The sequence below is a fragment of the Acyrthosiphon pisum genome, chromosome A2 (genome assembly GCF_005508785.2).
Source record: "Acyrthosiphon pisum isolate AL4f chromosome A2, pea_aphid_22Mar2018_4r6ur, whole genome shotgun sequence".
Classification (NCBI taxonomy): Eukaryota; Metazoa; Arthropoda; class Insecta; order Hemiptera; family Aphididae; genus Acyrthosiphon; species Acyrthosiphon pisum.
In genome coordinates, this window is record NC_042495.1 from 68,574,786 (window position 1) to 68,602,596 (window position 27,811).

At 31.1% G+C, this 27,811-nt stretch overlaps 1 protein-coding gene across 2 annotated transcripts; it reads left to right on the top strand.

Annotated features, from left to right (window-relative positions):
- The first annotated feature begins 7,291 nt into the window (after nucleotides 1-7,291).
- On the top strand, nucleotides 7,292-27,366 carry LOC100163089 (diacylglycerol kinase theta). Of its 2 annotated transcripts, XR_510974.3 has the most exons (18): nucleotides 7,292-8,647; nucleotides 12,707-12,789; nucleotides 12,864-12,972; nucleotides 14,405-14,625; nucleotides 17,067-17,223; nucleotides 17,282-17,386; nucleotides 17,473-17,607; nucleotides 18,429-18,546; nucleotides 18,614-18,804; nucleotides 18,880-19,092; nucleotides 19,171-19,480; nucleotides 20,281-20,606; nucleotides 21,731-21,854; nucleotides 25,572-25,724; nucleotides 25,784-25,943; nucleotides 26,001-26,108; nucleotides 26,426-26,657; nucleotides 27,080-27,366. XR_510974.3 is itself a non-coding variant. In XM_001947607.4 (17 exons), the coding sequence occupies exons 1-17, from the start codon at nucleotides 8,533-8,535 to the stop codon at nucleotides 26,543-26,545; spliced, it is 2,748 nt and encodes a 915-aa protein (XP_001947642.2). In that variant the 5' UTR covers nucleotides 7,292-8,532; the 3' UTR covers nucleotides 26,546-27,366. The 2 variants fall into 2 exon arrangements, 1 of the variants encoding a protein (XP_001947642.2); XM_001947607.4 differs by having other exon boundaries at nucleotides 26,426-27,366.
- Nucleotides 27,367-27,811: the final 445 nt, after the last annotated feature.

Here is a 27,811-nt window from a genome sequence, read left to right on the forward strand (position 1 = left end):
AAAAAAAACTAAAAAAATTGAAAATTTACAATGTCCGTAAACAGCTCAAAAAGAGTCAAATTATTTTCAAAATTTTATCGTATATATAAAATGCTAATATAAACATTCAGTGAAATTTTCAAGTTTCTACAGTCATTCGTTTTTTAATTACAACAAAATAAGAAAATCGTTACGTAAGAAATCGAGTGAATATCAAATGTTGTAAAAATATGAATTTCAAACGCTCATAAAAATTTAATTTGAGTTTCTTATAGATATTTTTTTTTTGATAAAGGTAGATTATCCTATAAGGAATCTTGTATTACACTTTAAAATCTTAGTTCTAGAAAGAAAAATTTTTACGAATTATTAACTCAAAATAATTTGCTAATTTTCGTGATTTTTACATATTGTGTCAATTTTTGAACTTTAAATGCTAATAAAAAAAAACTGTGACTAAGGATTTTTAATATTTTTTAAATCTCATTGTAACAATAAAGTAGGAGCCTTGTATTAAAATTTCAAGTATTTTTACTCAACAAATAAAGTTTTATTGACATTCATAGAAAAAAAAAACTAATAAAATATGAAACTGAAAATGTCCCTAAACAGTTCAAAACAAATCAAAATATTTTGAAAATTTTATCGTGTATGGAAAATTTGAATATAAACAACCAGTGAAAATTTCATGTATCTACGGTCATTTGTTTTAAAGTTACACCAGAAACCGAAATCAATTTTCTCAGAAACAGATTTTGCGTAAAAATTCTCGTTTTTCCTTAATTTTTCTTTGGTTTTTCACGGCGCTTTTGAAAACTGGAAAAATTTTACTCTTGTACCCCCAAAGTACCAACTAGATTCCTATCAGAAAAGATACTGTTGAAGAAAATCGAAGCACTTTTACTGTCCTAAAAGGTGATGACAGACACAAAAATAAAAAAAAAATAAAAAAACACACATCATTGTAAAATCAATACATTCATCGTTCCACTCAGAATCTAATATTAAAATCAATATATTCTTCGCTCCGCTCAGAATCTAAAATAGTAAAATGTAATTTAATATATTTAACTAGGTATATACATTTATACTTTTATACAATTGTTTTGATTTATATATTATAGTAATTTATTTAATTTATTTACCTACCTACTCTTTTACGAATACTTATACCACCTAACCTACAGAGCTACATGCAGGTCAGTTGGATTATTGATCTAAATTTGTAATCATTAGAAAATTAGAATTTATGTCTAATAAAAGATGCTAGATGATGGAATAGCAAAATATAAAAATTTTATTTTCATGGTCCGTTTCGTGATTTTTATGTTCTTTGTTGTGATTCGGTACTGAATAGTTCGTATGATATCGAGTGTCATGTACTCGTATAGTCAGTTACATACGAGGATATTTCGGTCTTCGGTTAACGATAAAAATTTAAAATACTATGTTAAAAATCCGTAAGCAAATTCTTGACTTGTGGTATTATTATATTGTTAAAAATAACAGTAATAATAATTTATATAAAAATATAAATTGTTTTAAATTTAAACTATTCCTATTTGGTGAATATTTTATTCTGCAAAAAACATTGTGTAGACCCGAGTGGGCTGCCCCAACATAAACATAGACGGGGGCCCACAGGGAAAATCCATTTTTCCCTATGGGCCTATCCACCCCTGGGCAGAATAGAACAGAATGAACGAAAATTTCATAATATTATTTAACGAAAATGTTTAACATGGCCATTTACGATAGTGCTATAAAAATAGAATCCATTTCACCGTATTATTGTCGTTCACGCAAAATTCAACGATTATAACGTAATTGGTTTTTTCTCCGTTGTCCGATCGAGTCGGTCGATATAATGACAATATTAATATGTATTTATGTCCGCACACAACTAACTGCAGACTGTGTACGATCAAATGTCTATTTTGATTGATATACGGCACCCATAATTTCGTTATGAAATCTTTTTTCGTTGTTGGTAAAGTATAGTGTATACTCAAACTCAATAGTCAATATTCAATAGTCATATTATTATGACGAATGTTTGTGTATACACGGATTTTTTTTTTTTGGTCCTGGTGGGGGGGCGTGTTTAACCCGACCGCGGTGTGTGTAGGCCACTGCGTATAGTCGTATGTTTACTAACGGCGTCGGTAGTCATTGCTGTGCGTAACTGTAACGTAGCCATATGGAGTAACTCGTCTGCGGACTACAGCTACGGTCGCATCTACTTGAATGATTATTCACTTCCTAGAAGTTTCCCGGAGAAGTAACTTTTATTTTGCAATTGCAAGTTTCAAAATCATATATTATCATATTTTTCTGCGGCGTAGCCAGGATTTTTTTTCGGTGGGGGGGGGAAGTGGGGCTGATCAACTTTTACACTTTTACACGTTAAATACATACTAGCACAGGTAGATGCCGACCTACAGAAAACCACTTAGCTATTAGTTATTACAGCTGTTTAGTCATTAATTTTTTATTAATTATTAATTTTATTCGTTGAGTCAACAAGCTTGAAATTTAATACGAGGCTCTTAATATATTCTTACAGTAGCAGCTTAAAAATATATAAATACAGTCACAATTTTTTTTATAAGCATTTAGTTCGAATTTTAACCAATTACGAAAAAATTACGAAAATGTGCAAATTATTTTGAGTTAGAAATTCATAAAAAATTTTATTTTTAAATTTAACTATCTACGATTTGATAATTTAATTCAAGATTCTTTATAAGTTTGTCTACCTTTATCAAAAAAAAAAATGTTTACCGGAAAGTCAAATTAAATTTTTATGAGCGTTTGAAGTTCAAATTTTAACATCATTGGATATTCACTCGATTTCTCATGTATAGTGATTTTCTATTATATTGTATTTTTTTTTATATAATATATAACAATACATTTTTATTTGTTTGGTCAAAAAGCATGAAAATATAATACATGGCCCCTCATATATTTTTACAATAACAGTTGAAAAATATTTAAAATACTATTGCACAATTTTTTTTATAAATATTTAAAGTTTTAATTTCGACAAAATTTATCAAACTTAAAATTTAAAATTCGGTTAAGTGGATGTCACTCTGCTGCATAGTAGGTTACAAGTGAGTCAATGTATAATGGCTTGTATTAAACTTGAATTCAATAATATATGATAATTTGTATTCAGGATAAAAAAATAAATAAAAACTATTGTAAAACCATTAGCTTCTAAAATGATTTAGTAGTTAAAAATGTATCTATATATATTAATAAAAACAATATAAATATAATATACAGTATCCTAGGCTGCCAAACCGTCTCTGCTCAGAACCGTTTTTTGGACACATGATATATATTATTGAATTTAAATTTACAGTGATCCAATTGTAGCCTACTGTACAGCAGAGCGACTTCCACTTATCCGCTTATTCTTTTGTTTATTTTTAAAAAAAAATGGTGTCCCCCTATTTAAAATTCCTGGGCACGCCACTGTATATGTAGTACATTTTTAAATATTTTAAATACAATTTAAGACTTTTTGAGCGACTATCAAAGACCATTAAAATAATTTTTAAATTTTCTTACTACTGTAGCCCCCGTCAGCCTTCCCTGGCTACGCCACTGATATTTGTATATATACAATAAAAAGTCTGATTGTAGACACGAGACACTTATTGCTACACACTCTATAGTCTCTTTTTCAGCAGCCCCCGCTTGGATTTTGGAAAGCACTAAATATTATTTTTGAAAATAACTTGCGGGCCTCATGCTGTGAATACATGCAATGATAATTAATATGAATGTCTTTTCAGATTTTCTTAGGGTGGGACTAAATATCGGACCAATATTGATTTGGCTAAAATAATAGGTACAAACTATAATCTGTTCAGTAATAAGACACATCGGAATTCGTTTCTTTTTCGTATGTGTAACACCTTGCGATAATAAAACAGCTGTCTCGACGTCAGGGTATGTAGTGTGCCACTGAATGGCGTGTTCTTTTTCTGGACAGAGTACCTAATAAGTAAATTACGAAATAACTCATTTCGCTCATATACCAGGATGGTGTTGACGTGGCAGCAGGCACGGATCCAGAGTAAAGATCTGGGGGGGGGGGGGAGGCAACAATTTTTTTACAACACAAATATACAATTATTATAATAAAATATTATACTTTATTCTTAATTTAAGAATTTTGTCATAATAGTAGATATAGGTAATCAATGTGATAAATAAATGATTGATTATTTAATATAAAAAGCGATAATGTGAAAAGAAGTTTAGATTTTGTTTATTTGTTATTTAATATATAATATTTATATTTATAAAAAAATATGGATCCGTCCCTGCGTGGCAGTAGTATCGTACTACCCCTTCAAATCAGGGGGCAATTTACTCCCATATTCCACTCCCTCCAAATTCTGCACATATCATCAGCTAAGCGACTAAGCCTGAAAGTAGGATGATTGAAGTACTAACAATACAAATATAACGAACAGTATTAACTTATACCCATAACTTCAAAAATGTAGGTATACTCGATTTTGTTAAAGCCACAATCCTAATACATTAATAATATTCTTTCAAATACCTACTTTGTGCAGGGCCGGATTAGTCAGGCGAGCTACCGAGAAAATCTCGGTGGGCCGCTTGAAGTTTGGGCCGGTCTGGTGAGTGTGAGTGAAAATAAATTCATGTTCAAAATACGATTGTCCACCTATAAGCTCGTAATAATTATAGACGTAATTTTGAGCCACTGAGTATGTAAATGGGCCGCTTATAAAGTGAAAATCTCGATGGGCCGTTATATACCAATCCGGCCCTAACTTTGTGACGAGTTATGAGCTTGGTAAATGGTAATTTTATAGGTAATTAAGTATATCTACCCACCTATTGTGCAATATTTGTTAATAATTACTACTAGTGTTACTTCTTGGTCAAGTATCCTCAGACAATTTTTTTAATATTACAATATCATAAGTATTTAGAGTAAAATAACTCAAAAACGTTTCGTTCAAATTTTAATTACAATACGTCAAAAATCAACTGATTCACAATTTTCAATAAAACATGTAGGTCCTCATTTAAAAAACAACGATGCCTTGAGGGTACCTACTACAGGATACTTCTTGAATATTGCGAAAAATCTAAGTATTCCAAAATATCGTATTTAACTACCTACCAATACCTATTAAACAATTTTAAGAATCAGAATTTGAATATATGCATAACTAAAACATAAAAATGATTTGAGCATGCTTAAAAATCACTGTAATCTGTATCTAATATATATATATATATTATTTAATGTTTACTGTTGGTATTATAATTGATCTATATTCTATAATATAGTATCTATACCTAATTATAAAAATTAATGTTTGTTTGTCTGTCCTTTATACATTTCTAAACGATTAGACCGGTTTCATATAATTGCTTGTGTGTGTTTAAGTGGTTCCCTGGATGATTTAGATTCACAATTGGACCAGGTAGGTCCAACCCGGAGAGGCGCTCAAACGGGGATTTTGAGATTTACGATGGACTTTTTTTATTCATAAATGGTTGCTATTGGTTAATGCCTAATAGTTATATGAGAAATAATTTGTAGAAATTAGTATCTATTATTTAATTGGTTTTCACTGGTTAATCGGGCAGATCAGGTACAAGAATGCTTCGAATCGAATTTTTACACATTGCCTACCGCTGGGTGGCTGAGTTGCACTTACTGCTGCAGTGAGTTGCACCCAAAAGGAATTGAACAATCACAATTTTTTAAGAGTTGTAATTTTTTACGGGCAACAAAGTGCACAGGATCAGCTAGTATAATATATAAACTTTGTATAACATAAAATTATAACGTATAATGTATATACACAATACACATAATCAACGGAAGACCCAGATCAACCCCGCTGCTTTCGAAATCACTCCAATTACCCATACAAATCTACACATAGGTAATACATTTACATAAACATAGTCTAATATAGTAATATATTTTTCTAGCTAAATAACCCGGCGTTGCCCGGGAAAACATTTTGATTAATTAACTCCTTTTGGTTATGAATTGTGCATATGGAATCAAAATTATATTATATTTTAATTTTTAGCCATCCCGCGTGGCGTTGCCCGTGAGACTCGCTTATAGTTATGTGAACACGACAAGGTGGGTAATAAAATAAAACCTATATTACTATATTAATACCTATATCTTTGTAGTTGAAAAAAATTCTTATACAGTGTACCTAAAATATTATTGAAGTCATAGTTGATGATTCCGAATTTTTAGAAGTATTTAATATATTTATATATTAATAATATTATATTTTGAGGGTAATTTTATTTCAATTTATTTTTACGGATGTAATTGTACCTAGCTTTGTGAAATAATTCGTATATATAACCTGCATCAAAGGCAACCATCAATAATTAATAAACAAAAAAAAAGTTTCAATTTCCACCGTGAATCTATTATAGGAACCCTGTTTGACCACCTCTTTAAAATATTAATATCAGAAAATTCTTTCTTATTGGCTATTGCACATCTGATTATTAAAGTACCTAACCACAGTTCCAATTTCCAAATATCAAGTACGTACGTTTTGTATTTTAAAACCAATGTTATATATTTAAATTAGATATTGCTTGATATATGGCGCCACTTTTGTATTCTTACAACCCCTTATTTTCCCCTTTAGGAGTTGAATTTCCAAATATCCTTTCCTAGTGGACGCCTACATCATAATAGCTACCTGTATGCCAAATTTCAGCCCGATCCATCAAATAGTTTGGGCTGTGCGTTGATAGATCAGTCAGTGAGCTTACTGTTTTAAATATTCTACAGATAAATACGACGAGACCAGTCTGTAAATTCGCATTTTATAATACGAATACTATATACGCTCCGGCGAACTTGCTGCTGATATGCCCTCCCACCACGCCACCCCATTAAAAGACTTTTCAACGAATTTTCCAGAGTTTCAGTATTCATGCGCAAGGTCACGCATAGCCGCATAGGTCTATAATAAATTATTACATTATTATTATATGATATTACAGCGATTTTTGATTTTTTTCCCCCTCAATTACATTTTTATAGGTAGGTACGCTACCCGTCCCTCGGCCGGCATCAGCTATAATTATATTACGGTGGCGCGCGGCCATTGCGCACACGGTAAAAGCTGGTGGCGGAACACTCTCGGCGTTGGTCGTCAGATGGCGCCCCCCGTGTGACACTTTATCGACGCCGACGAGTCGACGGAAGGGCCTGGCCGACTGGCGCGGGGGCGTCATCGTCGTCGGCTGCCCACCGGCACCACCGCCACCACCGTAGCACCGCATACGTGCAAACATGCATACGTACGTACACGCCGTGGCGGTGAGTTGTGCGTATGCGCGGCGCCCGCGTACAGCCCGTGACGTCCGTCGACGATATAGTCGCTGAAGTCGACGCCGCCGCCCGCCTGCCGGCCCGCAGCACACGCGCGCGCGCCCTAGACAGTTTGTACGCCGCGCTTGTGTGTGTTTGCTTGTGAGCGCGCGCCCGCTCGTGTTTGTGTGTGTGTGCGTGTGTGTCAGAGCGTGTATACTTTTGCGTGTGCGGGCGTGCGGTCCCGTGTGCCCGTGTGCGTGTGCTTGCGCTAGCGCGTGCGGGAGTGTGCGAGAGTGTGACGCGCGCGATAATCCAACGACGGAGACCACGACGGTGCTCTCGTCCTGTGTTAGTCGTGCCGCGACGATGGAATACGGGCCAGAAATAACGTGATTATCCGCGCGGCCCCGTGGGCGATCGCAGTCGCGTTTTATACCGTTATACATTATTTATTATTTATTATATTCCGCGCTGTATTTTTTCGTTTATTACATCTAAGTCTGCCGGCACCCTACTGCAATAGCGCCCCCCGCGTGTGTGCGCGCCGTATTTTCCGCGGCCTCCTCGTCGTCGTCATCGTCGGCGGATCGCTACACCGCCGCGCACCAGAGACCATCGGCAGCGGCACCGCGCGACACGCGTCGCCGTAGTGTTATATCTGCACGAGCGTCGGCCGCGGTGCCGATCGCACGCGGCGGCGGTGGTCGTGGCGTTGTATCTCGCTCGCAGCTGATTGTAATATTATTATTATACTGTCATCATAATATCATCACACGGCATAATAATTTACGTAATAATTTAACGCGCAGCATCGCGTACACCGCGCCGCCCAGTGCAGGTGGCCGTGGTGGTAGTGGCGGCGGCGACATTTTTTTCGCGCCTTGTCCGCTCGCTCGTCGTACGTACCGTGCCGCCGAACAATGTAGTAACGCATCAATCACTTCGAACACGCGAACCTCCGGACACCGGTGCCGTTTGATTGCGGTATCGTCGTCGTCGTCTTCGTCTTCGTCGTCCCGTGTGTCGGGACGTGTGCGTGTGTGTGCGTGCGCGGTGCGATCGTAGTGACGTGTTTGCCGACCGGGTTTCGGCACATATAGGAAATCTGGCTGGGACGGAAGCGGCCGGGCGCCGGTGCGGGTGGCGGTGGGGAAGGCGGCGGCGGCGGCTGTGCTGTTCGCGCAATGGCGGATTGTCGAGGGCACGTATTCACCAAGAAAACCTTCCACCTACCGGCCTACTGTCACAATTGCACCAATTTATTGTGGGGCGTCGTGACGCAGGGCAATTTCTGCACAGGTTTGTCCCTCCGTGTTTGTCGCTCTCTCGCCCACCCATTCGCTCTCACTCTCTCTTTCTCTCTCGCTCCCACGCGCGTGTGAACTTCCCCCCTCAAACCTACCCCTCTGACTTCCCCTCCTGATACAAATTTCCTTGACATCATCCACTTTGCGGCAAGTATCTCTCTCTCTTTATATATATATATATATATATTATCACATTTATTATTATTACAACTTACGAGTATGACGAGAGTGTCGGCGGTGACGTGCTGGTTGCGATGGTGGTGGTGGTGGTGGTAGTGGTGGTGTGTATTTCTACATCGGCGATGAGATTTTTTGTTTCATTTTAACGGGAGAATTGAGAGGGGTTTGTACAATTAACACGTTTGTGGGATTTTAAGGACCTTATGGCCATTTCTCTGAAGTTTAATAGTACCTACCATTTTATAAAATATGTTTACGTGTGTCTATTTACTATACATTTTAGTATTACATATTATTTGTTTTCTATATACAGAGCACATTATACCACAGGTGTACTTTGTCGATTGTTCAACCGATTACGTTGACCCCCCACCCCCCATATCAACTGGTACTTATATAATTCAGAGTGATATAATAAACTGTTTGGTTGTAATTGTGTATTCCTCAGGTTGCAGAAGAATTATTTGCTAGAAACGGTTTTTGTCCTTGAATGAATTGTATCGAGTTCAGTAAATTATAAATTGACATCGACCAAAATGTTATATTCGTCATTATTTATTCAATGAGGTTTTTCACTTATCGAGTTCTATAGTAATGTTCAATATTTCTGCCAAAACTCTTTCGATATAATATAATTTGATACTTCTTCGTCTAAGTATATTTATTTTAGTTTATTGTTTAAATTACTGACTTTGTTTCCTTATAATCAAAGATACGCGAGTGTCATAATTCTATACTTCCAAAATATTTAGAACAATTATTGTCGAATTAAAATTTTAATAAGTTAATCATACATATTAAGTGGTATATTATTTAAAATCATACATTAAATTAAATGCAATGTAATATAGATTGTAAAAGACAAACACAGCCAATATTTGTTTTTTTATAGTATATTTTGTTATTAACCACATAAATACACATGTATAGGTACATCATACCTACATAAAATGTTGTTTAATGCACGGTAATTATTGTAGTAGCTATGACCTATTTGGTCTTGTCGACGTCACTGAAAAGTTTTAACATTGATCTGCGGTGAAGTGGCCGATAGAACGATGAGAGAAAGACAAACAAAACATAACGGTATAATATGCTCAACACGCTTTATTTGAAAAATAAATTGTTTACCGATGTTTACTGACTGTGTTTAATGAATAAAAATATTTATATTAAACTGACAAGACATGAGTTTAAAAATGTATTTATTTATATTAAACTAGAATAAAAAAAAAAAACATACTAAATGATCCTAAATAAATCGAATACATCAAGAATAAATACCATTTCGTCACTATGATCAAAAATGTCTTATAGAAATATTTTTTTTAAGTATTCTGCTTAAGGGTAAAAATTATTTCTAAGAGTTTTCATGTTGTATCAATGAAAAAATTATAAAGTGGCTTAAATCCAGTTAAATATATACTATAGTTATACAGTAATTTTAAACGAGTTGAAAAATGTTTTAAATATTTTATGAGATTGAGATATTGTATAATATATTGAAAATATGAACACATTTTATAAAATACATAAATAAATGGTGCCTAACGTATTTGATTTAATAAAAACCATTAACCCATAAATATTATTTATAAGGATTATAATACGTCACAGAAAAAAGCATAATCCCAACTCGAAACAATTTACTCAAATTAATATAATCTAACCAAATACAATTTCCCACATAAAAGGAACTATTATTAAACGGCGTTCTGTGTATGCAATAAAAGTACATATTAATTGTAGTATACATTTGGTTCTCGTAGAAACGGTAACCTGTGTTCGATGGTCTTTCGTTTCAAAATCCTCATTGTTAAATGTATTTGTGAAATTAAATATTTTTGTACTTAAATAAATGTTTTTACTGTAAACGTGTTGTGTTTCCAACACTGTTAGCAAATATCTTCGTGACGTCAAAGGCAAAAACTTGCTCGACCCGTATTCCCGGCGCACTATAATCCCTATGGGACTTGCCCCCCGAACAATTTTACTCTCTTACAAAACGCCCATAACTATTATTATACTTCCCCTACTATAAAAACGTACATATAATATTATAACAATGGATACATGTGTTTAATAAATTGCAGTTAAAAAAATAATTTTACCCAAGAGTACAGATAACCTGTACATGACAGGACACGAGCTTCCGAAAGTAATTGAAATCTAATATAAAATCATGGAATCTAGTGTTGTTAGAAGTTACTTCTAAATATATTTTTTTTAATATACCTAGAACTATCCCAAGTGAATTGAAACATTAATAATATTAACGATTACAAGTTTAAAATATTATACATTTTATAATGTAATATCCAACTGTAATTATTTTATTACTTTAAATTGAAAAATAATTTTTAGAAATATCTTTTCCATTCCTGTATAATTTCAAATTTATTATAATAAAGAATAAAATCTTTTATGTGCAATAGAAAATATTTAAATTTCCGTGCTATTATTATAACTAGGTTAAGGGGGTTCCAGTCGATGAAAAAAAGTTACTTTTATATTATAGACATATTAAATAATATGATGTGTAAATGCGTTAGATACTTTAGTGAAATAACGAAATGGATTTTGGTACTGCTGCAACGTAATACACGTGAATATTTTTAATAAACAATAGTACAATATATGTCCCCATAATGAAAATATTTAACATATATGACTAGGTAGGTTGAACTTTCTTTACGAATTCCGTAGTACTTTCCCATATTATTATGATTAGGAACACAATTTTCGTGCCAATATTTTCTTTTATATGTGTCTGGAAATACGGCTTTGCTTTAAGAGAAATGATAGATTCAAATACATCGATAGTCGATAGATAATTCAAAATATAATTGGCAGTTACAAATACATTGTATATTGACTAAAATGTATAAAAAACCCTATAAAAGAAAAAAAGAAAACCGACACGAGTCAGTTCAGTTAAAGTCTGCCTACGTTATATAATTTAATATAAACTACAATGAAAGGATTTAAATTTATACTAGTGCTATGTACTAAAATCCAATAAAGTACTTATTTAAAAAAAATGGGAATTTAATAGATTAAAAATATAGTATGTTATTTAATAATTTTTATATAACTGTATAGTGTATACGAATAAATAACTAGTGAAGTGTACCACTATACCTACATTAAATGGCAATAGTATCAGTTATCCATTAAAAAAATGTTTCGATGAAAAGTCATTTTTCAGTTATTAAAAACTTAATACATTTATATAAATTAAACACATTTTATGAGTCAGATTATTTTACCTACAACTTTTAAGGAGATTAATGACTACATACATAATTTATACTTTTAACGTACTATTTGACGTAGTTATTATTTTTATATTTATTATTAACTAAATTCGTACCAAATTTTACAATGTATTATGCTTATACAATGAATTTGTTACAATTGTATATTGTATATATTATATTTAAATCAGTATATGGAAATCAATTTTCGTTAATCAGATTTTATTCGTTTATTTTAACTCGGGAACATTGAATAAACAAGTTAGCACTGAAATGTTGGATATTCATAAGTGCAAATCTCAGAAGCTAAGGATACAAAATTCTCAAAAATATTGAGTGAATATTAAAGAAAAATGGAATTTATTTGATTTTCCGTATGAAACATAATGATTTTTAAGTGTTGCTTAACTTACTTACTTCTGTTTGCAACTATAAGAATATTAAGAATATCGTACGCAAATATGTGTCAAATTTATGTACAAATCATAATTTAATTTATTATGAATGTAGATATTAAAACCTACAAACGTGTTGGTTTTGGTCCTGTTTATATTACCTATTGTTTACTGTAGATCGCTTACAGCCTTTGATTTTTTTGCTTTTTAATGTTTCAGTATGTAATTATATAGCTCACGAAAGTTGCCTAAAAAAACCCGGCATATCACCTTGCCATAGTCTAGCAGCTAGTTTAATTAAGGTAGGTAACACTATATATACCCCATAAAATAGTAAACTTTTAGTTTGGTATCTATATATTTATTTTATCATTAGAATCCAGTATCACATTGTTGGTCCGAACCAGTAAGAATTAGAAACCAAAGATGTTGTAACGTTTGTCGGAAAAGAATTGATGGTCGAACATTCAGCGTTACATGTGAAAGTAAGTATACATCTATATCCTTATATAGTGTTGTAAAATTGAAATTAAACCAAATTTTACTCGAATAATATTTGCGTGTAAAAATTTAAATTTTACCCCTCTCAAAATGATAAATTACCACACTGAAAACATTTTTTTATAAGTTACTCAATTACTTTTTATGGGTAAATAAATAATAGTTCAGAATAAATATTTTATTTTTAGTTATAATCTAAGTTTTAATTTGCAAAAAATCAAAAATTGTCCTATTATTTGTTTTTGGAGAAACGTTTGTTTATTATTATTTATCTCGCTTTTTTATAGTTTGTTTGAAATAATATGTACAAATCTTAAATAGTACATACTATTTATATTTGTTCACACTTTGAGCTTTCCATTAGGTAGAAGAAATAAATCTATAATATAATTAGCCCCCTGGTACGTCAGCAATCTCTCTCTCCACTTTGTCTTTAAAATCCCAACCAATCTCATACACTAGGTGCACACTATTATAAATCATTTCATAAAAATACTCTCAACCATTCAAATCCTCTAATTTCAAACCTCTCCTCTCTCTTTCTCTTTCTAATAACTCACCCCGCCGTCTTAAAAGGAATTGGCCCAGGGATCTCCTTAATAATAAAAAAAAACCACTTCGAATTATGAAGGTGGGTCATTGAACCCCCTCCCCTTCTATCACGCCGTCCAGTCCTGTATACTTATGCCCCCCCCCACATTACCTATTGTATACATTTATTACAGATTGTATATTTCAATATTTGTATATATTGTAATAAAAAAAAGTTTAAATCTATGCTTATAAGCCGAGAATAAATCCTAAGAAAATATTGAACATTATAATTATTAAGTCTTTTATATGGTTATCTTATGTTATTAATTTATTTCAAAGTCGATAGAATTTCTGGATAATAGGAAAAGTAGATATATATTTTGGAGAATTGAAAGCTATACGGATAATTATTATTATTTTTTATAGTATAGGGGTACCTATAATATTGTTGAATGTTGAAGATAATTAAATTCTCAACTGAAATTCTAAAATAAGTACATACCTATAGACATATATGCGTATAGCATAGTTCTGCAGATATAAAAATGTGAGCTCAAATATAATTAACAAAAAAGTAGAGCTGTACAGCTCCACGTGAAGCACAAAACTATCTTGTTATATAATATGTTAATACCGAATGGAATAATATAAAAAATACAACATAGGATAAATAAAATTGTATGAAAAAATGTGTGGCAAATCAAAAACACAAAAATTCTCTTAAATAATTTGTTTTCAACCAAATTGTTAATGGGCCCCATTATGATACTTTCTCAAATTTACAAATACCTCCTACCTGAAACACATAATTATTAAATTTTTGAAGATTTCCCTCCATTATATATTATTAAAAAGTTTAAAAAAATTGTAAAACTGTTACAGTCTGTCATTACTATACCCATGTCGATTGTATATCATCGGCAGTGGCGGATTGTAAAGAAACAGCTACCTATCACCCCGGAAAGTTGTTGGATTCCGTGCATCATGAACATCATTGGAGAGAAGGAAATCTTAGACCTGGTGCAGTGTGCTACGCTTGTGCCAAACCATGCTGGACCACCGATTGTCTGGCAGGATTTCGATGTGAATGGTGTGGTATAACAGTAAGTGAATCTTAGTTGAAAATGCGTTTATTAATATGTGCATAGCGTAATAATAGTTTAAATCTCAAATATGATTGTTTTAAATTTTAATAATACGATAATACAGCTAGGGTATATAATATATATGCATATTAAGTATTAACAAGCAATAACCTTTACAAGAAACGACTATGATGATTATTTGAATTGAGTTACAGTGAAACCAATTAGCTACCTACACATTCTATTTATATATAATATATTATAACATATATTAGTTTATTTTAATTGATATTTTTATATTAGTCAATTTTTAAAACCCAAAAAATATAGTATACTGTGTGACCACGAAAACACAGGGTACACGAAAAAAAAAATAAACAAAATAATATCAAATAATAACAAATAATAAAATAAACATTACATTTTTTATAAAACAATAAAACTTAAATAAATAACAAAACTGTTTGCAGAATACTGAATAACACAGCAATACGCCAATAGGTAGGTACATAATAACAATTGAAATGTAATTAACATTCGGAATAGGTATATTAATTCAACTAGGCGAGTGTATGTTGAATTGAATTAAAAAAATAAATAATAAAACGTGGAAATATACAACCATTATAGTATTGAACACGATTATTTGTGCATGTTTAATACAGTGTAAGGGTACTACTAGGCAGTAAGTATTAACGTAAGTACCTAAGTCACTATCACAGTCACACAGAACGAGTAACGACAGAACACAGAATACTCAGAGTTTACTTTTAAATAAATGTATATATAGATTATACCTAAACTAAAATACAGTGTTTGCATTTTATAGTCATATTGGCTACTCTGGCTACCTAAATAAAACTTATTCCACTACTAAAAAAATTTAAAATAAGGGGTCATTCAATTTTTTTCAATGGTTAAAAAAAATTACCGGGTAAAAAAAACCTCGGTAAAATTTACGTAAACTTACTTTTACCCGTACATTTTACCGGACAAATTTACTGAACTCACATCTCTAACCATAATATATTCATTGTACAATTATTATGTTCCGTGGGAATAAATTTATTTTCAATTCAACTATTCCGAACAAAATTAAAATTATCTAGTCCAGCGGTTCCCAACCTTTTTAGTTATGCGGATCACCAATTATGTAAAAAAAAACTTCGAGGTCCACTGACCGCGCTAATATACAGGTGTAAAAATTTAAAATATAAACACACACAAATAAGATCATAAACGAACTATATAGACGTGTATAGAATCATATAAAAATCTCGATGTTGATGTCAATTAAAATTTGCTAACTCTTGGCTTAGATTCTCGATTGCAGGGTCCAGCCTCGGCCCATGTATTGGGAACCGCTGATCTTGTCTATATTAATACTATTAACGATTTTAAAGAATAGCTTATATTTTTGTATTTTCTATACAATTTTATGATTGTATTATCATCAATGTATAAAAATTATTCTATTGACAAGAATATACATTTTTTAACATTGGTATGTTTTTGAGGTAGATACAACTTTTTTCCTGACCGATTTCGCGTAACCAACTATGTTATCATCACTGTAATGTCTGCCATACTATTTTGGAACAGAAAATTCTTTAAAATATGTAACTTTCTACTTCATACTTTTCCTCTAAAAGAAAAATTGCAGTTTTCAACTATAACAATACCCAAAAAACATATCTATGATGATTCTTTAATTGTTCTTGCTGAGGAAAATGTAGCATGCTACATTTTAAAGATTTTTATAATAGATCAAAACTTACAAAATAATGTTTTCAAGTTTTTAATTTGATAATTTTTTCCTTAATAAAAATTTAGTAAAACGTTAAATATAAAAATACATTGTTTTACCTAAATTTAGGTCTTTCTTCTTCTTTATTTTATACATTTTAAATCGTTTTCTTCATTTAAATATTATATAATATTATTCAATATACATACATATTTGTTATTTATATAATACATTAATATGTCCATTTAAATTTGATCTTAATGATAAAACTTAATTTATTTCATAATATTAGTATCTATTATTATTTTAGGCATTCAGTTGGTTAGGATTCAGAGATCAGCGAATGGAAATTATAATTACTAACTTCAAATATGTCTATATTTTTGTTTTAAAATAATGAAAAAAATTAACTTAAAATTTTAAATTATACAATTTTCTTTATATTTATTTCGGTTTTCAGCGTAATTAATAATTGATATATCTGATAATATTCTAGATCAACATTTACTTTATAACTAGTTGTATATAGCTACATGTTCAAAAATAAAACTATCTTATTAATTTAATAAATACTACTCACTATATTAAGTACCTATAGTATATTATATACTTAGACACTGCTAGATTAATTAAGTTATGACATATAACTTAAATCGTTAATATGCCAAGCGTTTTTTTTTTTAATTGTACTCAAAAATAAACATTTCTACAGGCTCATGCAACATGCCGAAGTCAAATAGCTTACGAATGTGATTTCGGTATACTCGGTCCAATATATTTACCACCACACGCAGTTAGCATTCCACGGACTGAGGTGCCAATGGAGTCAATTATTGGTGTACAAGTGCGCAGAAAAGAAAAGGCTACGCGTAAGATAGACTCCAAAATAATCATAATAAATTAACTGATCTTTATTATGTTTATTAGCTCGAAGTATTTCGATTGAATTTAGTAGTGGTGAAAGTAAAACTAAAGACATTGAAGATGAAGAAATGTATGAAGTTGAAAAAAAATTAGAAGATAAAAATGAAGGTGCTTATAAAAAAATTAATTGTGCCAACTGCTACGTAGTATAATATTATATTATTATTTAATTGTTAATACAATTTCTAATGTAGAACTAGTTAAAGTGTATGACGGCGACGCATCATACCTAAAACATACAAGTTTCACGGTCAAAGTTCCAAAAGCAGTAAAAACCGAGACGCTCATTTCTACAATACTTCAATCATTAAATATCTCTCAATCTGCAGGTAATTATTATGAACACGAGTAAAATATTATTATTTTGAAAATAATCTTCAGTCTGCAGGATAATACTGTATGATAATTACACATTTTCACGAATAACTAAATATTTAATAAATACCTAGTATAATTGACTAAAAATGATTTATTTTTTATAATACCTGCGCGAAATTACCATTTAAATATTTTAATAAATATTTCTTCATTTTCAGAGATACCTTATTTGAAAATATGTTTAGTACCGTTTCCATTTTTGCTTCACAAAATTTTTGCTCCCTAAAACCAATTAATGTAGTACGTGTAGTACTATCTCAGTCCATATCACTTGTCTTGTACTCTCGTGAATATTTCCTACCATACGTTTCCCCTGTACTATATAGCCATCAGCTACGTCCGGGTTCTTCCCCTAGTCTCTTAGTTCTCCCCCTTACTCTTTTCCCGTCTACCTATAATATATTAACAGTCATTATTGCTATCAACGCACTTCCATCCTCTTGTCAAACAGGCGCAAACCACTCAAGAGTTATATACTTCTCATGAATTTTACCTACTATAAGTTATTATATACTTACACAAATATATTTATATACATGAATTAAATTTTTCGATCTCTTTATCATTATGAATCAGGTTTAGCATTCTTTTTTCCTTTAAGAGATCCTTATATAATTCCTTATTATATTATTATCGTATATCTGCGCTTTTGGCACATGCATACGCAATACCTAGCTATACGATTTATATATAGTATCCTATAGCAAGTACTGCAATATAAGTCAATTTTTGTGTGAGCTGTTTTAATAAATGATTTATTTTATAATTTTAGAAAACTTTTATTTGACTGACGCGTATGGTTTAAACGAACCAATACTGGAGGACCCTAATCCAATAAATAACGTTACTAGATTAGGAGGCAAGAAACCTGCCGTTTTTCTACGCTTAAAGTTAGTTAACTTGATACTAGTCACTAGAATATAATATATTTACTATTTATTATAAATATTATTTTAGACAAGACAGTCACGGTGGTTTGGTTAGAGTTTATCCTGGGCGCTTGCAGACTGATATACCTTTTTGCGTAGTTTCCGTCGATCGAAAAACTACGGCCAAAGATCTGATCGTTGAATCTTTGACTCGGTTCGGCTTTACTTCACACAATTCAACAGACTATAGACTCAGCCAGCTTTTGTTGGAACATGGAGGTAAATTTTCAAGATTTAGCAAAATGCAATAATTATTGTTATTTCATTATTTTTAATTTATCTACTATTTTAAAGTGACGGAACGAGTACTAGATTTCGATGAAAAACCATTAGATATAATAAAAAATATTGGGCAAGAATCTCTCCGACAAATGGAATTAATGCGGTTCTATTTGCAACTTAAGCAGGATCCTCATGGTCCTAATATCGCTTTATTTATTGGAAATTTACCCACAAATTTATCTCAGCGGACATACGAAAATATATTAATGACATTTTTAGGAGAAGGTAATTAATGTATATCCTGATGAATTAATATAATGGGATGAAGAATATATTTTTAAATTATGTTTTGTTTTTCTATAGATTGTAGGTTTATAACTATTGGACCAATTTATTACGAGTATGGTTCGTTGGTAATTATGTACAATGAAACTAAAATTGCTGTGAATGCAATGTATCTTCTTAGAGGCGCTGAATATGAACACAAACATCTGTTAGTTATGTTATTACCAAACATTGACCCAGTAATGGTACCAGCCGAAACACAACCATTATTAGTATTTGTAAATGTCAAATCAGGTGGTTGTCAAGGTTTAAGCTTAATATCTAGTTTCCGAAAGCTGCTTAATCCTTATCAAGTTTTTGATTTGGGAAACGGAGGACCACTTCCTGGGTATTAAAAATATTTATTTTTTAATAACAATTAAGTGTTTAGGTAATTTTAATGATAATAAAAAATTTTTGGAATTCGATTTTTTATTTTAGGTTTTTTGCTCAAAATATTTTCATAATTATCTTATCAAAATATTTGCATAGGTACTTTATTTTTAAATATTTATTATATGACTTGATATTGTGATATGTTATAACTTATAATACATAGTGGAATCTCGTGTAGTTTGTATTTATCATTATAAAATAAGTACCCAAATATATAGAGCCAGACCGTTTTTGGTCAAAAACGTACCCTTCCCTCTTCCAATCGATTCACTTTTAGGCCAAAACAAAAAGTTCAATAATAATTAATATTATATACCTTAAGACTTTATGTTATACTTATACAGTTATACAACTTATATATTTTTTATATATTCTTTTCTATAAGTATAACATAAAGACCTAAATTATATACCTAGTATGTAATATTGATTATTATTGAACATTGTGTTTTGGCCAAAAGGGAATCGATCGAAAGGGAAGGGTACGTTTTTGAACGAAAACGGCGATGCTTAGTATGTCGATAAGCAATCATGTATTATTCACAGTATCTATTATTGATTACCTATATAACATAATTATTTTATTATCCTACAAAGCTATAACGCACATTCAATCTGATTATGTGTAGCCATGTAGATACCTAAGACCAATAAATTCAAAAACTTAGGATTTTACTGAATAATAATTAGTTAAATAATTTATCTTGTATCTGAGTTATTCAAACAGTTATAAAAATAGCTGTTTCATTTTTAGGTTGTATGTGTTCAGACATATTAGAGATTACAAAATCTTAGTTTGTGGTGGCGATGGTACGATTGGCTGGGTGCTTCAGTGTTTGGATAATGTGGGCCAAGACAGTGAATGTTCATCACCACCATGTGCTATTGTTCCATTAGGAACTGGTAATGATTTAGCTCGTGTACTGAAATGGGGCGCCGGGTACAATGGTTCGGACGAACCAATACAATTATTAGAGGATGTCATTGAAGCAGAAAAAATTAGATTAGATAGATGGACAGTGGTTATTCACCATGAAGATAGGGCGGATGGTCGACCAATTCATGTGCCTAATTCAGTTGGTAAGTTTTTTTTTCAATGTATATTATACAGTGTGTCCCGTCTTATATGTACCACTAAATATCTCAGCCTGATGGTACGAGATTTAAAAACGGTTTGCTGTGATAGATAGGTGGTAGTGTGGTACCGAAGTGCACATTTTGGGAAAATTTCAAATTCTTAACTCACACTTGCGCAATACAACTTAAGTTTTTTTGAATAGTGACTCTTATTTTTGACATCAGATATGGGTAGTTATTTTTTTCTAGCACATTTTGATCCATTGACCATTATCCTAAACCTAATATTGACCAAGTTACAGGCTAACAGAGTTTTGAAAATTGAAAATAATAAAATTTTTCGAAAAGCATTGTACACTTGTATTGAGTGGATTTTTTTTAATGAATAGGTACATGAAAAAATACATGAATACAAAATACATACATACATAATTATACATTTATACATACATAATAATGAAACAAAAATTGTAAATTACTTTGTATTATCTAATTTCTATTTAAGTACATTTGTTTATCTAATAAAATATTTAAAATTTTCTCCGTTATTTTCCAAACATATTTCCAGTCGTCGAGTTACTTTTCTTTGCGTAGCTGCCAAAATTATTTTCAATTATCAAAACTTTGTTAGCCTGTAACTTGGTCAATTTTGGGTTTAGGATTATAGTCAATGGATCAAATTATACTAGAAAAAAATTACCTACCCATATCTGGTGTCAAAAATAAAGGTCGCTATTCAAAAAAAACTTGTATTGTGCATGCGTGAACCAAAAGAGTTAAAAATTTGAAATTTTCCCAAAATGTGCACTTCAGTACCACCTATCTATCACAGCAAACCGTTTTTAAATCTAAGGCCATCAGGCTGAGATATTTAGTGGTACATATAAGACAGGACACACTGTTTATATTCATACATATGACAATTATATACGTCTAGGTATATTTATACAGTGAAACCTCTAAATACCAGACACTCTCGGTTGCTATTCGGAGGTGTCCACTATTTATAGTTGGTTCCCAAGAAAACGTCTATTATTGGGAGTTATCCTTCAATGGAGGTTTCACTGTATCCATTATTTTATTTATACATATTAATTATTATCCATCTACTATTCATTTTATTAAAGGGATGAGTGAAGACAATACTCAGATTTTTGTTATGAACAATTATTTTGGCATCGGTATTGATGCCGATTTATGCCTTGCATTTCATAAAGCTCGGGAAAAAAATCCAGAAAGATTTAACAGTCGGTAAGCATTTTACAACACGATCAACTACATACATTAAATAATTTATAACTTCTTAAAGTTATATTATTTTCAACAAAAAAACAAAATCGAGTTTACAAATAATAATTTTCATAATTATTATAATTTATACCTATCAGTGGCGCCGAACTATATTTGAAAAGGGGGGGCAAGTAAAAAGTTATACGGACCACCACCCCCGTTTACAAAATAAAAACGCTTGCTACAGTGCTGCATATGAATTCATTAATAGCTTAGGAGTTAGGAACATAATTCATAAGTAGTTTGCTGGGGTACCCACGGACCCCCACGACCCCACCCACCGAAAAAAGGGGGGCGGTCGCCCCTCTTGGGTTATAGGTTCGGCGCCACTGATACCTATACTGGTAATATATTACTAGGTATTGATTTCCCAAAGTTCTAACTAGATCGAATGTGCTACCAAGTACAATACTTAAAATTGAAGAGTATAGCAAATGTTCTGCTCCAAAACGAACGTTTTGAAAAAAACTCCAGACATTCCTACAAGACCAATAATACCAGTACATTCCTCGCTCCGCTAAAATTCTAAAACACTAGGTACATTATAGTGTATACAATAAACCACTGATGCCAAAAGCACGGTCCACAAAGGTATTCTACATGGCCCCGTATAAATATCTAAAAAAAAATTTTAATTATTTCAAATAGGTACAATTTATTCATTAATTTGTGAACTATTTTAACTATAAATTCCAAAAATACAAAAAGAATAATAATAATAACAATACTAAAAAATGTGTAAAGATGTTTTACATGCATTGTTAATGTAAAATTTGGCATAGTATTTCGTTAACTAATAATGAAAAGTCCAGTTGGATTTTTGTTGTTCCAATTCTTAAAATTGAATAAGGTACTCATCCGTTAACCTTAATCTATGAACTTATTTTATGTATTTCTTGACACACTATACAAACAATTTACCCATTATAATATTGTATTCAATAAAAAAAATAGTTTATTGGCCATGTTTCATTAAAAATTCGACAATCTTCGCTATATTTACATTTTTAGGGTGGATATAACCTTTTTTTTCTAACATATTTTTTGTCTAACCTATTTTTTTTATCTCCATAGAAACGTAAATCAACAATTAGGTATTATTCTAAAAATCAATCTATATAATAGCACGCTACTAGGTATTTTTCCTCTACACTATACCAAAAACAACATATATTCCTTGCAGAGGAAAAATATCTAGTAGCATGCTACTTTTTAAATCAAAAAATATTAAATAATTAAATAATAATAATACATATAATATAGGTATTTATTTTTCTATCAGACAATTTCCAATGAAAATTTTACAATTTAATATCAACTTTTAGTGCACTATCATGAATTCAAGAGCATACTGGTCCAATTAAATAACATGTTACTATAACTTGTATATTTACAACTTGTAAAATTTATTTTCCGAACACGCACCTACTGCCATATACTTGCCATGCAACGATTTTAACTCTATAAGTTAGTTTTTTACCCGGATTTCACCAAACGCTTTTTTCTCACACATATGTTTATATATCTGTCACATTTAACAAAATTGTAATCGTTATTTTTTTAAATTAGTTCATATACGTATGTAAAAATATTTAAGTATTTAACTGTAAACTATTCATTAACAATTCTATAACACGTATTTTGATTTTTGGCACCAGAACTGCCTAAAAAAAACCGTTAAGTAAAAATAAGTAAGTAATCACTTGGTTGTACAGTGTTTAGTGTAGGTACATTACCTCGTCATCGATTTTAATATTTATATTAATTATTTATTTATCTATACTAACATGCTATACTATAGTACATATATCTGTGTCATTGAGTAGGTCACGGAAATAGATATTGAATGTGTTGAAATTTAATTCAATGATATATCATTTTATACGATGAAAAACAATTCTACTGAACAGGGACGGTCTAACTTTTTTGGTAATCAAGGTTACCAAACAATTATTTTAATAATCATATCTTTTACAATTTTAATTATTAATGTTTGTAATTTGTTTGATTGTATTGATATATTGATCTGTATTTTTTATTTATTTTTGTGTCTGAATATACTTTATCTAATAGAAAAAATGTTTTGACCTTAAGTTAGAAGAATATTTCTGATAGCAAATTGGATCCATTTTAGTACTTTTGGGAGGCCAAAATTGAAAATGATCAGTAGTTTTTTTTAAATAATTGAAGAAAAATAACATTAAAATTTGTTAAAATTGTGATATTATTATTAAAATAATTGTTTGGTTACCAAAAAGTTAGACCTACTTTACTCAGAATCGTTTTTCATCGAGTTTGCTATGATTTATCATTGAATTCAAATTGAACACATCCACTATACCAATATATTCAATTAAGAATATTGTAGCTATTCTCGTTACCTACAACAAACTGTCCAGTAGAGAGGCTAACTATACCTACTTGGTGGCTTTTTCTCCGATTATTCTAAAAAGTAAAAGTTACTGAAAAATGTCTACTATTTCCACACCAAAGTACAAGCTAGGTTAAGAATTTTGTTTGGCCCGGACTGTACTGGTTTTGAATATAACGTCCCGTTGTCCCGATAAAGTATTTCAGGTCGGCCAATTGACAATAAATTGTCCTGGAATCAAACTTCAATCATTTATGTTCTCATACTATCTCTTACTAAATATTTCTAGAAGAAAAAAAATATTGTTTTGACAAATGTAAAATAATAAAATAATCAAGTTAATTATTTGATTAAATATTTTAATGACGAAATCTATTTTTAAATCGTTTTCCTGGCTTGGCGCCTACAATTAATTATTGATGAATACATTTGTCGTTTTCCTGTTCCCCCACGATAAATTTTGTAATTCCTTACCGATAATTTTGTCGGTGACTCATTCCGATTTATAACGTTGAGTTAATTATTGCCTTACAAATGTATGTCCACTATGTCGTATTGTCGTAGAGTGCTGACTACATTGTGTGTGGTATTTTAGGTAAGTACAGAAAAATAATGCATTAAAACTGATGGTAGGCGGGGGAGTGGTGCGATTTTTTCCATAAAAAGTATACAAAAAATGTTTGTCCCGGTTTCAGCAAAATAAAATATGGCAACCCCAACATTCAATTCGCTACCAGAAGTCCAGAAACCACCCTCAAAGTTGACGATCGGGGCATTTTTTTTAATAGAAATAATAAATAAACATATATCATTGTAAAATCAATACATTTATCGATCCACTCAGTATTTAAAATTACTAGTGAAATATAAATAATTAACATATCAAATCCATGTATAGTGAACTATAAATACAATACAATTTAAGATAAAAGAGACTTTAAATAAATACACACATATAATGCATACTATACTTAGCAATTTAAGTCGTACGATACCTACATCACGTATAGAATTAAAATAAGGGCCTGGTGTGGCGTGGTGGTTGGCCGCAGTCACCACGATTAATGATAGTACTATCTTTAATCGTGGCAGTCACTTATGTGTGCTGCGGACAAGCATCGTCCGGCGTCACTAGCTCCCGGATGGGTGACCACCCGGGTTTTTAGTGACGGAATCATCGCCTAACCTATACACTATAGTCATCTATAATACTATATTATTATATTTATTTCGATTAAGCAGAATACTTTTTATCATTACCTAATATACAAAGTCTTAGTCTAAGAGTTATATTTTATTTATTATAGAATCGGCAACAAGATTGAATACTTAAACGTTGGGTTACGGAAAATAATTCATCCACCTTGTAAAAATCTTCAACATGGAGTTCGTCTGGAAGTGGATGGAAAATTAGTTGTACTTCCTCAACTCGAAGGACTTATTATTTTAAATATTTTGAGGTATTCAGTTCGTAATATTACTTACAAAACAATTAATAACACTTGTTATTTGTTTTTAGTTGGGGGTCAGGAGCTAAACCATGGGGACGAAATTGCAACGAAGAACAATTTTCTACACCAAATCACTGGGATGGTATGCTAGAGGTTGTGGCTGTATCTGGTGTAGTTCATTTAGGACAGATCCAAACAGGGCTTAGATACGCTAAACGAATTTCTCAGGTATGTTTTATAATTTATTTATTTTATTTTACCTAAATTATAATACTTTTTTTTCAGGGTGGACATGTTAAAATTCATTTAACTAATGAAGTTCCCGTACAAATTGATGGTGAACCTTGGGTCCAAGGACCTGGTGAATTAGTAATTCTCAAGTCTGCTTTAAAAGTATGTCGTATGATTAATTTAACATAAAATAATACATTTTTAATTTGAAGTTTGAACTCTTAAGTTTTAATATGAAGTTAATTTATCATTATTCATATTCATGTACCTATTGTCATTTGCCAATTTTTATTTTTGTTCAGCGTTTTTTTTTCGCATTATTTTGCTATAGGTACCTGACCCACATTTAAACTATATGTTTAGTTTTGATTTTTTTTAAATTTTTTTTCATTTAATAAAATTAATTCTGAAATACTAGTTAAAATTGTACTGCTAATATATAGAATATACCAAAGAGTAATAAAATCAATTTGTTTTAGGCGACCATGCTTAAGAAAGTAAAACGTACAGAACGGAAGCAAACCTCTCGGACACGAGCTGTTAAATATATGGCCAATCTACAAGCAGTTGCATCTGTTAATGGCAGTGAGAACGAATGAAACTAAAAATTCTTAATTCCTTTCATAACCTATCCCTCGGCAGCATACAAATTGTCAAACTGGTTATCGAATATTATATCTGTGTTATTCATGCATTTGATCATTTTTATAGGTAACTAATATTAAAAAACAAAACAATTATTTTAGAAACAAAACATAGCATAGGAGCTCCGATGCTCTATTTTAAGACAATTCCTGAATATTGCTTACCGACTGTCATTTTAGTATTAAATATTAATTGTATCTCCCTCAAGACCCTATTTTTGAAAGTATATAAAAATGATTAATATACGAATCCTGTACACATTTAAATGGCGTTCGTATACGAAAACGTTATGCATATGCTTTCAAAAATAGTAACGTTGTACTTAAATCCAAGTATCTATACCTAATTTAATAACTACATAGATCTGAGGAAATAAAATTAATTATATGCACAAAGCAAATAATGCTCTTTTAGAATTTTAATTGTTGCTTAAAATATTTATTATTTTTTATTATTATTAAATAATTGATTAAAATAAAATTATTTAGAACCAACATTATTGGTGGCATAATCATTTGTGGGCTCAATTCGTTGTGGCGACTTCCGAGTGGTCATAATGGATCTCAAACGATTACGTCATTGATTTAAATCGTTCGTTGGTTAAGTTTTTGGTTTAAGTTTGTATATTAAGAATAATAAACAATTTTTGCTTATTTAAACTACTATTGTTCGCAATTAATTAACTATAGGATTATAGTAATTTTATTTTTATCGATTTTCATCGAGTTATTGTAATATTTTAATTAATGTAAAAATAAAAAAAATCCCCTGTAAATCGTATTGTATTGAATTACTATTAAGTGTTCCTAAATCCTACATACACACATTATTTTCCATTTTATGATACACAAACAATTTTATCAACGATGTCCTACATCCATTATTTAAGAATATCTACAGAAATATGTATTTCGTCTAGCCTTCTTAGAACCTAGGTCCGATCGTTGATGTATTTATAAATTATTGAGTTTTTTTTTTTTTTATTATTGATTTTAAAGCCCGACGACTATGGCCATTAGCTGATTGTGGGGTTTTATGATTGTATGTAGTAGGTTTTGTAATGGTATGGGGTTTTTACACGTGTGTAATGAGTTTGGCAGAATTTTTGATTGGGCACCCGTGGGTATCTGCCATGCCCGGGTGGGGGATGGAGGCACTTGTTCTCCGGACACCGTGACTTGTCCGAAGAAAAATGCCACCCGTGGCCAAGGAATCGAACT